Source organism: Octopus sinensis, linkage group LG25 (assembly GCF_006345805.1).
Source record: "Octopus sinensis linkage group LG25, ASM634580v1, whole genome shotgun sequence".
In the NCBI taxonomy this organism is placed as follows: domain Eukaryota; kingdom Metazoa; phylum Mollusca; class Cephalopoda; order Octopoda; family Octopodidae; genus Octopus; species Octopus sinensis.
The window spans coordinates 14,033,314-14,049,390 of NC_043021.1; the positions used below are offsets into that span (position 1 = coordinate 14,033,314).

At 38.4% G+C, this 16,077-nt stretch overlaps 1 protein-coding gene across 6 annotated transcripts in view; it reads right to left on the bottom strand.

The window, feature by feature from the left end:
• The window catches only part of LOC115224234 (glutathione hydrolase 1 proenzyme-like), a 165,201-nt gene that overhangs the window by 14,582 nt on the left and 134,542 nt on the right, over positions 1 to 16,077 (bottom strand). For all 6 annotated transcript variants that reach the window (XM_036513452.1, XM_036513453.1, XM_036513451.1 and 3 more), the window contains 4 exons: positions 8,072 to 8,284; positions 6,183 to 6,305; positions 3,749 to 3,843; positions 1,497 to 1,689 (listed from right to left, as the gene is read on the bottom strand). In XM_036513452.1, the coding sequence (XP_036369345.1) occupies positions 1,497 to 1,689; positions 3,749 to 3,843; positions 6,183 to 6,305; positions 8,072 to 8,284 (624 nt within the window). The remainder of the gene's footprint in view (positions 1 to 1,496; positions 1,690 to 3,748; positions 3,844 to 6,182; positions 6,306 to 8,071; positions 8,285 to 16,077) is intronic.

The following is a 16,077-nucleotide window of genomic DNA, read 5'->3' on the forward strand; positions in this document are numbered from 1 at the left end:
AACTAATTTTACCTTAATATGAAGGGTTACTCTATACTTTTGTAAAGTACAAATTTATTATTCTTAAACAAGGATATTATTGACAGTAACTTTGAAGTTTCAGCTAGCTAAGTTATCCTATGTATATACAATAGGCTTCTTTCAGTTTCTGCCTACCAAATTTGCTCACAAGGCTCACTTGCCTAATGTGCCACATAGCAGAACTGAATCTGAAACCACGTGGTTGAAAAGCACACTTCTGACCACAAAGTCTTTCCTAGGAGAATAGGTTTTGCACTATAGAATTCTACATCACAGCATGATGTAAATGCAGGAATGCAACATTCCAGTAATACAGGCTGATATTGAAATATTACACATTAATTAAAAATTTAAAACATCAAACATTTTTTTGTCTTATTTTCTTGTTTTTGTTTCTTAAAAGAAATTCATTGTAAGAGCAAGCATGGCTGTGCATCTAAGAAACTTGCCTTGCAACCACATGGTTCTGGGTTCAGTCCAACTGCATGGTACCTTCGGCAAGTGTCTTCTGCTATAGCCCCAGGTTAACCGATGCTTTGTTAGTGAATCTAGTAAATGGAAACTGTTGTGTGTGTGTGTCTCAAAGTACGTGTAAAGCTATATGTAATATGTAAAAATTTTGTTGGAAAATAGAAAATGACTTTTTCTATTTAAAAAGGGTTCTTTTGAACTCAATATTCACAGACTATTATTTGTAGTTTTATATATGTGTTTCAAGATACACTATTCTGAAAGAGAATTATTTCATGTTCTCTTGAAAATTTATAAAATTTCAACAATATATGGTAATATGTGTGGTAAGAAGCTTGCTTCCTAACCATATGGTTCTTGTTTCAGTCCCACTGCATGGCACCTTGGGCAAGTGTCTTCTATTACAGCCTCCAGCCAACCAAAGCCTTGTGAGTGGATTTGGTAGATGGAAACTGAAAGAAGCCTGTCATGTGTATATATATATATATATAATATATTATATATATATATATATATATATATATATATAAATGTGTGTGTGCTTGTGTGTATGTTTGTCTCCTCCACCATCGCTTGACAACTGATGTTGGTGTATTTATATCCCTGCAACTTATCAGTTTGGCAAAAGGGACTGATAGAAAAGTCCTGCAATTTCTTTGACTAAAAAGGTGGTGCTCCAGCATGGCGACAGTCAAATGACTGAAACAAAAGAATAAAAGCAATATATATATATATGTATATATATATATACATATATCATCATCGTTTATATATATATATATATATAAATTTGTGTGTGTGTGGGTCTTTGTGCCAGTGTTTGTCTTCCACATCTCTTGACAACTAGCATTGGTTTGTTTATGTCCCCATAACCTGGCAATTTGTCAAAAGAGACCAATAGAAAAAGTACCTAACTCAAAAAAATACTGCCTTCAAGGCAGTACCCCAGCATCGCCACAGTCCAAAAAATTAAAACAGTTAAAAAATAAAAGATAAAGGATTACCGTAATTCTGTAAAATTCTGAAGATAGTCTTTGATTCTATTTAGGGATTTCACAGTGTCAGGAGACACTGGGTAACCTTCACGACACATTTTTATTGCAGGCTGAAACAGGACCTTCCAATCCAGTTTACCATATCGCTGGTGTGCCTCCCATAATCCACTTATTTCACCTGGTACAGCAATGGCAAGGCCACCTGTTAGAGACAGAAGATATGAAATTAGTCAGTTGTATGAGGGGTAGCAGAAAAGTTCCTGGTTTTAAGGGTGTTGCGAAAGGCCTGACTGGAGGCCTAAACTTCCAAGTTCTTTTACTGAAGGGCCACTACAATAAGTGTGTGAATCTGAGAGGGGAATGCATTGAATAAAATCATACTTAACTGATACTTCTGTACTTTCTTTTACCAAAAGCCAAGAACTTTTCAGTTTGTGTATGTGGTTGTGTGTGTGTATATATATATATATATATATGTGTGTGTGTGTGTGTGTGTGTGTGTGTGTGTGTGTGCTTGTGTATATATGTGTGTGTGTGTATGATTGTATATATATATATATATGTGTGTGTGTGTGTATGTATGTATGCTTCTACACACACACACACAAGGGGGTGCTGAAAAGTTCCTGGCTTTAAGGGTATTATGAAAGGCCTAGTTAGAGGCCCAACATTCTGAGTTCTACAGGGCTACGGAAAACTGAAGGACCATTGTAATAAGTGGGTGAATCTGAGAGGGAAATATGTTCAATGAAATTGTATTAAATAAATGACAGCAAATGAGCAGGCTATCTTTAACCCTTTAATATTTAAACTGGCCATATCCAATTTAATGTTAAAATTGGCCAGATCTGACATCTGACACATACCCTATAATGCCATTCTAAAAATAAGCGACCACATTTATTGGAATCGCAAAATTACACGATGATGAATTAATTCATTCAAAGCAATGTGGATAAATAAGCATTATACTTGACAGAGGCGCAGGAGTGGCTGTGTGGTAAGTAGCTTGCTTACCAACCACATGGTTCCGGGTTCAGTCCCACTGCGTGGCATCTTGGGCAAGTGTCTTCTGCTATAGCCTCGGGCCGACCAATGCCTTGTGAGTGGATTTGGTAGACGGAAACTGAAAGAAGCCTGTCTAACATATGTATATATATATATATATGTGTGTATATGTTTGTGTGTCTGTGTTTGTCCCCCCTCCATCGCTTGAAAACCGATGCTGGTGTGTTTACGTCCCCGTCACTTAGTGGTTCGGCAAAAAGAGCCCGATAGAATAAGTACTGGGCTTACAAAGAATAAGTTCCGGCATCGATTTTCTCGACTACAGGTGGTGTTCCAGCATGGCCGCAGTCAAATGACTGAAACGAGTAAAAGAGTAAAGAGTGATCTGAAAGGTAAGGGGTTGTTAGACAATTGTGATACACTACATTGACAGCCTGTTCCTTGGTCCCTTCCTGAGCAGTATCTGATCCTTACTACCATCACCATGACTAATGCTATGATGGACCGTGAAGTCTGGCGTAGCATGGTAAATTCCATTGTCTCGACCACGGTCGAACAATGATGATGACCATGACTACTTGTTTTAGCCCTGGAGTGAAGCACACACTCATGTATGTGCATGCAGAAATATATACATACAGAGAGAGGGGGAGGGAGGGGGAGGAGAGAGAGGGAAGAGACAAATTACATATTCAAGCTTAACTAGATGCTTACATACATTAACATAGATAGAGAGAGAGAGGGGTAAAGAGAGAGTGGGAGTGAGAGAGAGAATTTCACACAGATAACTAGATACTCACAAGCATAGAGAGAAAGGGAGAGAAAGAGAGAGAGACATACATAAATGCAAACATAACTAGATGCTCATACACATAAACAGAGAGAGAGAGGGTGGAGGTAAAGAGAGAGAGGAGGGAAGAGAGACACATTACATACATATATAAACATAACTACATGTTTACACACATAAACACAGAGAGAGAGAGAGAGAGGAGGGAGAGACATTGCACATACATAATACAGGCATAGCTAGATGTTCACACAGAGAACGAGAGAAAGAGAGAGAAGAAGGAGACTGAAAGAGACATTGAAATGAGAGAAAGGCTAAAAACACCACGAGCCAAATAAGTTGGTGTCGGGTAAGCCATGCCAAATAAGCAACGCCAAAATACCTCATAACCTTTGCTCAATGGTTGTAGTTGATTGTTATGTAAATATAGAAAGTCTGACTGTGCGAGCCAGTGGGTTATTACCATATCGAGAAGAAGCTCCATGATCATACATATCCTCTGTAGCAAATCCTGGTGCAACCTCTCGTCCAAGTATGGATGTGAAATTCTTATCTTTCCTGTTCCAGATAGATAGAGAGATATATAATAATAATAATAATGATAATAATAATAATAATAATAATTTGTCTTGGTATAAAAGATGGGCTACAGCAAATATTCTGCTCAATACCACAGATTTGGTTGTCAGTTGTTTGATCGTAACCAGTTGACTATATCCCTTAGTGGCTGACGATATGTGCATCTCTGACCACAAGCAGAAGTAGTGGGGGAGCATCATAGTCGTGTGTTGAAAGGAATTCTTGGAGGTTTGGATAATTCACCTTTGGAAACATGGGTGGTTCATTCAACATCCTTAAACAATCCTTATTCAGGGACCTTTTGAGCAGGATGGGCTACTCGACCAGAGGAAAATTCTAACTGGGCTCTACCTGCAAGGTCATGTGCTGTTTATCTTGATATGAGATCACCATGTCGCGCACATTTGGTTGTGATGCATGTTCCTGGTGTACCCTTATCAGACGGGTAGTCATGATGGGTATGCTGGGGTTCGTATATTTTACCCCAGTGTCACTTTGATTGCATGCACTGCTCTCATTCAATAATAATAATAATGATGATTAGAAAATTACTATTTTTAAATCTCACAATGTGAGATATTCAGCAACAGTACTTTGTAGTAAAGATTGTTTGCCAACATAACATGGGGCTAAATTACAGCAACATTAGTCCTAAACCAGGACTGCCATGTTATGTTGGCAAACAATCTTTACTATAAAAATAATGCTAATTACTAATGATACTGATGGTCACTTCTGTCGTTTTCGACATTTGAGTGTTTGCAGGAAAGGATTTAAAGTGAAAAAAAAAATTAGGAAATGATAAAAATGTAAGGAAAAGAAAACAAACAAGTGTAAAAGTAAAAAGGAACAAACAAAAGAAGCTGCATCTATTTGTGGTGGATGTGTGAATGTAATAATAATGATGATGATGATGATTTCAAATTTTGGCACAAGAAGCACAATTTCGGCGGTGGCGGGGGGGGGGTCAATTACATCAACACCAGTACTCTACTGCTACTTATTTTATCGACCCTGAAAGGATGAAAGGCAAAGTTAACCCTAGCAGAATGTAAAAATGGACAATATGCTGCTGACAATTTCCCCAGTTTGCCACCTTAAATAATAATAATAATAATGCCCTGATGCAGTACCAGGCAGTGGCTCTCATGGCTTCTGATCTTAACTGATTGGAAGTGTTATCATGTACATTGTTTTTTCTTGGTATAAAAGATGGGCTACAGCAAATATTCTGCTCAATACCACAGATTTGCTTGTCAGTTGTTTGACCTTAACCAATTGACCATGTCCCTTAGTGGCTGACGATATGTGCATCTCTGACCATGAGCAGAAGTAGTGGGAGAGCATCATAGCCATATGTTGAGAGGGATTCTTTGGGATTTGAATAATTTACTTCTGGAAACATGGGTGTTTTGTTCAACATCCTTAAACAACCCTTATTCAGAGACCTTTTGAGTGGGATGGGTTACTCGAACAGAAGAAAATTCTAACTGGGCCCCACTTGCAAGGCCATGTGCTGTTTATCTTGATAGGAGATCACCATGATGCACACATTTGGTCATGATGCATGTGCCTAGTACACCACTTAGCATTTTGCCCAGCATGCTAATGATTCTGCTAGTTCGCTTCCTTCCACAAATGATAATAGTAATGGTTTCAAATTTTACCACAAGGGCAGCAATTTTGGGGAAGTGGATGAGCCAATTACATTGACCCCAGTGTTTCACTGGTGCTTAATTTATTGACCCCAAAAGGATGAAAGGAAAAGTTGATCTTGGTGGAATTTGAACACAGAACATAGCAGCCAATGAAATACCACTAAGTATTTCGCCTGGCATGCTAATGATTCCGCCAGCTTGTTGCTTTGATAATAATAATGAGAATGATGATGATTTCTGTTGAGGCAAGTGAAATCGAAATTGAAATCAAATTCGATGACTGGCATCCATGCTAGTCGAGCGCTAAGAGTACCATACGAGTATGATTGTTGCCAGAGCAACAAGCGGGCCTCCGTGCCGGTGGCACATAAACACCATTCAAGCATGATCATTACCTGCGTTGCCTTACTGGCACTTGTGCTGGTGGCATGTGAAAAAATATTTGAGCGAGGTCGTTGCCAGTGCCGCTGGACTGGCTCCTGTGCAGGTGGCACATAAAAAGCACCATTTGAGCGTGGCTGTTGCCAGATGATGATGATGAAGATGAATAAAAGTGGATGTTAAATAATGATAATGATACAGACATGGTTTAATCATCGGAGATCTGCTGATTAATAGCTAATAAAAAATAAAACTACAATAGAAACAGCGGAGATTTACCTTATATAGATTGTCATCACATGACCTCCACCAATTCCACAACTCTGGAAATTAATTAAACCAACACATAAGATGGTGGCAATGGCAGCATCAACAGCACTTCCATTTTTTCTGAGAATTTCTCTGGAAATCAGGAATTACAAGAAATGGAGAACAAATGGTTAAAATATGTTTGTGTGGAGCTGAATGTAAATGAGATACAGGCTACAATTATAACTGCAAGAATATCTATGAATATATATGTGTATATGTATACATATATATATATATATATATATATATGTATGTACATATATATATGTGTGTGTATATATACGAGGGCTGATCAATAAGTATACAGACAGTTGCTATACTAATGAAACTGAAGCCGCTTGGCAAAGATTGACCTTGAAATCTGCTGTGCATGTGCACTAAGTTTTAACGTTCTAGCTCCCTTCCACTATTCATAGCGGTGCTTCAAATGAAGGTGTGTGTGATGTGTGATCATCGCATTGACTATGACAGAGAAATTTGTCATGGCGATACTTGCTTAGGGTCTGCAAAGTTGCAGAAAATGTATGGAGAGGAGTGTATGGGCCACACACAAGTGTACAAGCGATTCAGACGTTTCTTAGATGGCTGTAAAAATGTCGATATTGATGAAGGTTTTGGGAGACCCACAATCAGCAGAACCGTGAAAACCATTGCAGATGTGCATGCAGCTGTGAGGGGAAATTGTCAAATCACTATCCATGAGTTATCAGAGGATGTGCAGATTAGTTATGGTTCAGTTCAGTCCATTATCATTGAAGATTTGAATATGAGATGTGTGTCTGCCAAGTTTATGACAAAACTGCTTTCAGCTGACTGAAAAAACACTTGGGTTTCAGTTGCACAAGATCTTGATTGTGTTGAGAACTATGAAATCTTTTTGTAAAATTTGCGTAGGCCTCTGAACAGGTATCACCAAGCTTCTGGCAAAATTTGATGTACATTCTCTGCTCAACTTTCTCTGTCATGGTCAATGTGATCACACACTACACATGTTCCTTCGAAGTATTGCTGTAAACAGCAGAAGTGAGCTAGAATGTTAAAACATAGTGTGTATGCACAGTAGAGTTCAAGCTCAATTTGTGCCTAGCGGCTTTACTCTGTGTGCTTTAGCTTCGTTAATATGGCAGAAACGTTAGCACGCCGGATGAAACACTTAGTGGTATTTCGTCTGCCATTACGTTCTGAGTTCAAATTCTGCCGAGGTCGACTTGCCTTTCGTCCTCTCGGGGTCAATAAATTAAGTACCAGTTACGCACTGGGGTCGATGTAATTGACTTAATCCGTTTGTCTGTCCTTGTTTGTCCCTTCTGTGTGGAGCCCCTTGCGGGCAGTAAAGAAATAAGAATCAATATCGCTCAAGTATTGTTGTCCCAATTTAAGAATCACGCAGGCGCATAACACTCACACGAAAATATATTATTTCTTCGAAGAATAACAGTCTGGATACTTGTTAATCAGCCCACGTATGGACATGTCTATATATATATGTGTGTGTGTGTGTGTGTACGTATATGTCCATATATATATATATATATGTGTGTGTGTGTGTGTGTATATATGCATAAATATATGTGTGTGTGTATATAATAGTATGTATTGGAAGGTTGGGAGATGATGTACAGGTATTATATATTAGAAGAAATAGTATGTATATATATATATAATATATACACACACACACAAACAAGGTGTGATGAATATATTGTCATCTAAATTATGCAAAAACGAAAATAACACTAACATCTCATTTTAACAGATATATTTACCAAAATTGCATAAAAATATCTTGAAATACTAAAAAAGTGGGAGAGAGGAAGAGAACGAGAGATAAATAATGAGAGAGAATGTTCACTTACACTCCAATTTCTGTACAGTTTGAATGGGCATCGGAAGCAATGGCTGTATGTATGAATGTTCCAGTAAGATCGGGACACGGGTCTGATGGGGTTTCATGTCCATGTCCATTTTCATTCTTTAATCCAAAGTAGACAGTGACAGCAACAACAGCTGCCAACACCAAAAGGCCCACCAGTACAAGGGCTGGGATAACATATTTCTTGGACAGCATTCTATAAAAGAGAAACAGGATAGCATTTAGAAATTTCAGCATAAACACTTATACACACACATATGCATATATATACATGTATATATATATATAATATATATATATATATATATATATATGTATATATAATATTATATATATATATATAATATATATATATATATATGCATATATGTATATGTATATGATTATCTATATAACGGGAAGCTTTATGAAAATAAACAAAAGACGAAGGCAGGTGGGAAACAAACAAACAATTGTATTAGTATGGCGCTCAGGAATATAAATAAAACAAGTCTTTTACGTTTCGAGCCTACGCTCTTCAACAGAAAGATACACAGAAAAGAAACACGGAGAGAAACAAGGAGAGAAAATGCATATGATTATATTTATATATGCATATATGTATATGTATATGATTATATATATATCTGCATATATGTATATATATATATGCATATATGTATATGATATATATATATATATATATATATGCATGAATGTATGTATTGATATATATATATATATATATATATATTGTTGTTTGTGCCTTCTCGAACCACGCCTAGCTCATAAGGGCCGGTTTCCCAGTTTCCTTGGCATATAGGTTCCCCACCTGGACCGGATGCCGGTCCGTCGCAGGTGAGCTGCAAGATGCAGGAGGAAAGAGCAAGAGAAAGTTGTGGCAAAAGAGTCAGCAGAAGTTTGCCATTACCTTCTGCTGGAGCCGCGTGGAGCTTAGGTGTTTCGCTCATAAACACACACATCGCCAAGTCTGAGATTCAAACCCACAATCCCTCGACTGCAAGTCCGCTGCTCCAACCACTAGGCTATCTGCCTCCACACACACGCACGCACGCACACACACACACAACACACACACACACACACACCGTTGAGAAACCAATTATAGCAGTGTTTCCATCTAAGAATATCTGGAGAAGGAATTTTATTACGAAAAATTATCAGTCTATGGATGACTAAATTTCAACAGGTATATAGCCCATTGTTTGTATTATAGTGCATTGTACCTTTCAAAACTTTTTATTCTTTATATATATATCTATATATATATATATGCATATATATATTATCATTATCAACTACATTTTTCCATGCTTCCATGAGTTAGACAGAATTGAGGCACATTTTCTATGGCTGGGTGCCCTTCCTGTTGCTAATCTGCACCTGTTTTGAAGCAAGATATTTCGTCATGGTTTTGGTCAACTTGGGACTATAGTAGAAGATACTTGCCCAAGACGCCACACACTGGTACTGAATCCAAAACTGCATGGTTGGAAAGCAATCTTAAATTGTTCACAATCATTCTCTCAGGTAATTTTTTTTGTAGCAATAATAAGAATTTGTGATTTAGTCACAAGGTCAGCAGTTTTCAGAGGAGTCGGTTAATCAATTTACGTTGACTCTAATACTTAACTGCTACTTTATTTTATCACTCCACCCAAAATGTAAAAGGCAAAGTTGACATTGGTAAGGTTTGAACTCAGAACATAGGGAGAAATGGCAGGAACAAATATCACAAGGCATTTCTTCTGATGCTCTAATGACTATGTGTGGAAAATATGTGGAAGAATAGTTTTATTAATTACATCATTACATTACTATACAACTGTAGGTGTGCATATATATATATATAAAACTCTAGTTGTGTGAGTGTCTGTCCCCTTCGATTTAGATTCCTAACTCCTCCCACATTTTGCGGTGCAGTTTAACCAAATTCGGGTATCTTATAGTCGTGATTCATATCGAGCCCGTCTGGCTATTAGCGCGCGTCAACGATGAGTCTACGATTTAAAAAATAATTTAACATAATTTTTTATTCCATTTTAATGCATAATCTTTCGTGTGTCAATGGCGGCGGAGTTGGCATCCACGCTCACAGCTGCACCTGTTTGCTTCTCCACCTTCCCTCCCTCGTGAAGCTGTGGGGAAGGGAGTGTAAAGAAATCAACGTCGTAATGCGTTGTCAAGGAGACCAGCGTTCTTTTAGAACAACGACTTCATGGCTTGAAGACACCAAAACAGAAATGGCTAAGAAAGCCCGAATTGGCATCTATAAGGAAGTAACTCTCTAAAAATGCTTATATAGTTATTTCCCTTATAAACCCGAGCAACGCCGGGCGATACTGCTAGTATATATATATATATATATAATATATATGCATATATATATTATCATTATCAACTACATTTTTCCATGCTTCCATGAGTTAGACAGAATTGAGGCACATTTTCTATGGCTGGGTGCCCTTCCTGTTGCTAATCTGCACCTGTTTTGAAGCAAGATATTTCGTCATGGTTTTGGTCAACTTGGGACTATAGTAGAAGATACTTGCCCAAGACGCCACACACTGGTACTGAATCCAAAACTGCATGGTTGGAAAGCAATCTTAAATTGTTCACAATCATTCTCTCAGGTAATTTTTTTTGTAGCAATAATAAGAATTTGTGATTTAGTCACAAGGTCAGCAGTTTTCAGAGGAGTCGGTTAATCAATTTACGTTGACTCTAATACTTAACTGCTACTTTATTTTATCACTCCACCCAAAATGTAAAAGGCAAAGTTGACATTGGTAAGGTTTGAACTCAGAACATAGGGAGAAATGGCAGGAACAATATCACAAGGCATTTCTTCTGATGCTCTAATGATTATGTGTGGAAAATATGTGGAAGAATAGTTCTATTAATTACATCATTACATTACTATACAACTGTAGGTGTGCATATATATATAAAACTCTAGTTGTGTGAGTGTCTGTCCCCTTCGATTTAGATTCCTAACTCCTCCCACATTTTGCGGTGCAGTTTAACCAAATTCGGGTATCTTATAGTCGTGATTCATATCGAGCCCGTCTGGCTATTAGCGCGCGTCAACGATGAGTCTACGATTTAAAAAATAATTTAACATAATTTTTTATTCCATTTTAATGCATAATCTTTCGTGTGTCAATGGCGGCGGAGTTGGCATCCACGCTCACAGCTGCACCTGTTTGCTTCTCCACCTTCCCTCCCTCGTGAAGCTGTGGGGAAGGAGTGTAAAGAAATCAACGTCGTAATGCGTTGTCAAGGAGACCAGCGTTCTTTTAGAACAACGACTTCATGGCTTGAAGACACCAAAACAGAAATGGCTAAGAAAGCCCGAATTGGCATCTATAAGGGAAGTAACTCTCTAAAAATGCTTATATAGTTATTTCCCTTATAAACCCGAGCAACGCCGGGCGATACTGCTAGTATATATATATATATATATATATATATATATGCGTGTATGTAAAAATATATATGAATTATATTGTTAATAATTTACAATAATATCAGTGGCTAGCATGTGTAAAAGAACCATAAAAGCAAAATTATTAATTAATAATGAAGGGTACTACTTGTAGCACCAGCTTGCTAAAAATAGTAGTCAAAACAACTCAAAACCAGTTTTCATTTGACGAAGAGGCCACAGCAACAACAGCAATGCAGGGGCGAGGAGTCCGGGCCTGTGAAACAATGAACAAACAGAGCTACTGTTGTCAGTGATGTGTACAAGCATGGCAGCTGCCAGGGTGCAAGGCAGAGCGCAACGACAGCAAAGGCAAGGGCACTCATGTTTGGGTGGACAAGGTGGCAGGAGCACATTAAGGACTCACCAGCCATGTACAGTCAAGAGGCACATTCCTGTGTCAGCAATTGCTAAGTGAAAGAGAGGGCTGGGAGCTATCCTTCCACACAACTATCTCATCCGATCAGCAAGACCCTACACTTGTGATTTCTTTTGATGCTAAACACCCCAGCCCCTCTGCCCCTGACTACTTACATCATGGAAGCAACCTCATTCATTCTCAACTGTTACACTAACACTATAAGCTCCTTGCCTCTCTCTCTGTCTCTCTCCCTCCTCTCTTTGTCTCACCCCCCCCACTCTCTCTTTACCTCAACCCTTTAGAATTCAGATTAGTGTGTCAAGTGCAATGTTTATTTATTCATGTTGTTTTGAATTATTTGTACAATATTTCATACCTTCAAGATTCCAGTGACGTGATTGTTTAGTTCTAGTATGACATTGTAGAGTAAGGTCAGAGAGTTCAGATCTGGCCAGTTTGAGCATAAAACAGGTAAAATATTTTGGCTGAATGTGGCCAGTTGAATAGCAGAAACAGCCTGTTAGTCCCCTGTCACTTAGAGAGCTGTTATGGTAGCTAAACTTCCTCCCTAAACAATATAGAGGGATGACATTCTCAGCTGTCATGATGGCAACCTGTCTAGCAAGTCTGGCACTCTGAAGTGACTCAACACTGAGAAAAGGGATTTGCACAGAGAACATGTCAGCTTTGCAATCAACAGTCACGAGTCCACTGAGGTGAGAAGTATCATCATCATCATCATCATCACCATTGTTGTTTTAATGTCCACCTTTCCATGCTTGTATGGGTTGGATGGAATATCATCAACGCGAGATATTTCACAGCTGGATGCCCTTCCTATCACCAACCCTCACTTGTTTCCAAGTGAGGTAATATTTCTCCATAACTAGACATATCTTCACGGCAGATTGGAAGTGAAGGTACTTCTTGTATGACAGTGACATTTGCTTACAACTATACAACTATCACATGATGTCAAGGCAAGGAGACAGTAACACACACACACACATATGCACACAGATACGCACACACACAACAGGCTTCTCTCAGTTTCCATCATCTACTAAATCCATTCACTAGTCATTCATTAGCTTGGAACTATAGTAAAAAAACATTTGCCCATGGTGCAGAAACATCTGCCATACAATGGAATTGAACCTGAAACTATGTGGTTGTGAAGCAGACTTCTTGACCACACACCCATTCCTATGCCTGTGTGTGCGTGTAAGTGTAATTTTTTACTAACTGAGGATACTGCATGGATTACTTAAGCACCTGCAGTTTTCATGCTAAGTCTTTTTAAACAAATCGAAGCTTTATGCTAATAGATAATTTAGGTGCTAGTTTGCTTTTTTTACATAATCTTTCTTAAATAACTTTATTTAAAATTATATTCTAAAGCAATTTGCATGAACGAATGGATGAAAACTTTACTTTTTAATCATACACACACACACACACACACTCATACAAATTGTCAGTTTCTTCTTTTTGCTTTATGTGTGAAATAGTCAAGAAAACTCTGGGGTCACACACATATGTATATATTTGTATATGTGTCTTTGTGTCTGTGTTTGTCCTTCACCAACACTTGACAACCAGTGTTGGTGTTTTCGGCACGTAAAAAGCACCATCCGATCGTGGCCGTTGCCAGCCTCGCCTGGCCCCTGTGCTGGTGGCATGTAAAAAGCACCATCCAACCGTGGCCGTTTGCCAGCCCCGTCTGGCACCTGTGCTGGTGGCACATAAAAAGCACCCACTACACTCACGGAGTGGTTGGCGTTAGGAAGGGCATCCAGCCGTAGAAACATTGCCAGATCAGACTGGGCCTGGTGCAGCCTTCTGGCTTCCCAGACCCCAGTTGAACCGTCCAAGCCATGCTCGCATGGAAAGCGGACGCTAAATGATGATGATGATGATGAACTTAGCAGTTCAGCACGAGAGACCAAAAGAACTGGGGTGAATTCATTAGACTAAAAATTATTTCAGGTGGTGACCCAGCATGGCCACAATCTACTGATTGAAGCAAATAGAAATTAAAAGATAAAATGTGTACTCCTCGATACCAAATGAGCATACGAAATATATTAGAAAGCAATAAGACAAACTTGTAAATTGACTAAATATGCATTTCTTGTTTAAATCTGTTTGACTGTGAGGAAAGCCTCAGGGAAGTCCTTTGAATGGGCAAGTTTTTGATCACTGCTGCACAGGACAGTAAAAACATCAGCACTTCAAGAGATAAAATAAGTTGACAACGTGTCTGCTGGCTTAACACTGCTGGAAGGCAAGCAGTAAAATATCTGCTTTCCCTTTCTTGGCCTCTCACTCATTTCTTTTGTCCCGCATTTTGACAGCCCCTTCTCAGAGAGATGGTAGACTTTGCAGCTTCGCAGCAAGATGCATAGGAACAGTTGGCGGTTAGATGACATGTGCTATATACTTCCGAATTCCGATCTATACCATCTTAGAGAAATTTCATTAAAAAATACCAGTTTTACTGAAAATTATGAGCAAACAAAATCGATGGGAGTAGTCACACGTGTGTAGTTAAGGCGGAAGTATATAGCACATGTCATCTAACCGCCAACTGTTCCTATGCATCTTGCTGCGAAGCTGGAAAGTCTACCTACCATCTCTCTGAGTCTGCCTGTAACCCCATAACATCTCTCGTATATGGTTAGCATACGTTGATTACACTGCTAGATCAAATTCCTACACTCTCCTTTTCTACATATCGAAGCTTGATAACAGAAAAGTTCTGTCTTCTTCCCCACTATCTACAACTTGAGTATGCGCTTACGTTTACTTTGAGACCTCTTTATTCTAAGTTTTACCTCTACGTTTGGCAGCTATTCTATAAACTATCTGACATTCGTGAGTTCAGAACGTTCTGCATACAGAAGTTCGTGCAGGCAGTCAGTCTTAAACCCGTTTGTTTGGAACACTGATTAACAGACGAGAGGGCGGAGAACTGGGCCGCGTGAGTGTAGGGAGAGAGGTATACATAGTGTGTGAGCGTGTGTATACATATGTGTACATATTTACACATATATAAGTATGTGTGTGTGTATGTATATACACACACACACTGGTTTGGTGATGCAAGCAGCAAAACAACTCAAAACGAGTACACACACACACAATATATATATATATATATATATATATATATATAGAGAGAGAGAGAGAGAGAGAGAGAAAATATATATATATTAATAAATGGCAGAATTTACAGAGTTACTCAAGGGCTGAAAGTTTCATGCATTATGTGTGTGGAGGCACAAGGACTAGTGGTCAGAGCAGCAGACTCGCAGTCGAGGGATCAAATCTCAGACCGGGTGATGTGTGTGTTTATGAGTGAAATACCTAAGCTCCACGCAGCTCCCACAGAAAGTAATGGCGAACTTTCTGCTGACTCTTTCGCCACAACTTTCTCTCACTCTTTCCTCCTGCATCTTGTAGCTCACCTGTGACGGACTGGCGTCCCGTCCAAGGAAACCGGTACTTATGAGCCAGGCATGGTTCGAAAAGGAACAAATATATATATATATATATACACACAAAATAAGAAAATGGAGGAATAGATTTCTTTCAATCATCAACTACTAGATAATACCAATTCATATAATTTATTAACTAATTATTTTGGAACATCCAGATCAAACAGAATAAAACGGTACACATCAATAAGTAAGATAATACCATAAGAACAATACATATAAAATGGATCTTACAGCTGTTTCAGCCTGTAGATAAGAGTATCTCATTATGCTCATATTAGTCAGATGTATTGATGTATTGAGTATTTACTGGCAGTATATTGGATAAATGATATCCCATAGTGGGTTACACTCATAACCCCTATCTCACTTTGTAATATATATACATTAAGGGGGAAGAGTCTATGTATGCACTGCATGCCTTACTATTTTCCCATGATAAATAACTTTTGTGTAAGATATAATTGGTTATTGATAATTTTCGCTGGATTCATTGTAGTCGTATTTACTTTTATTTTGCATTCCTTCATGACTTAATAAATAATGTAAGCTATTCAACAAAATCTGTTACTCTGAGTTTCTCGTTGCCGTTCATCAGACAGTTTTTGCTAGCAAAAACTGTCTGATGAACGGCAACG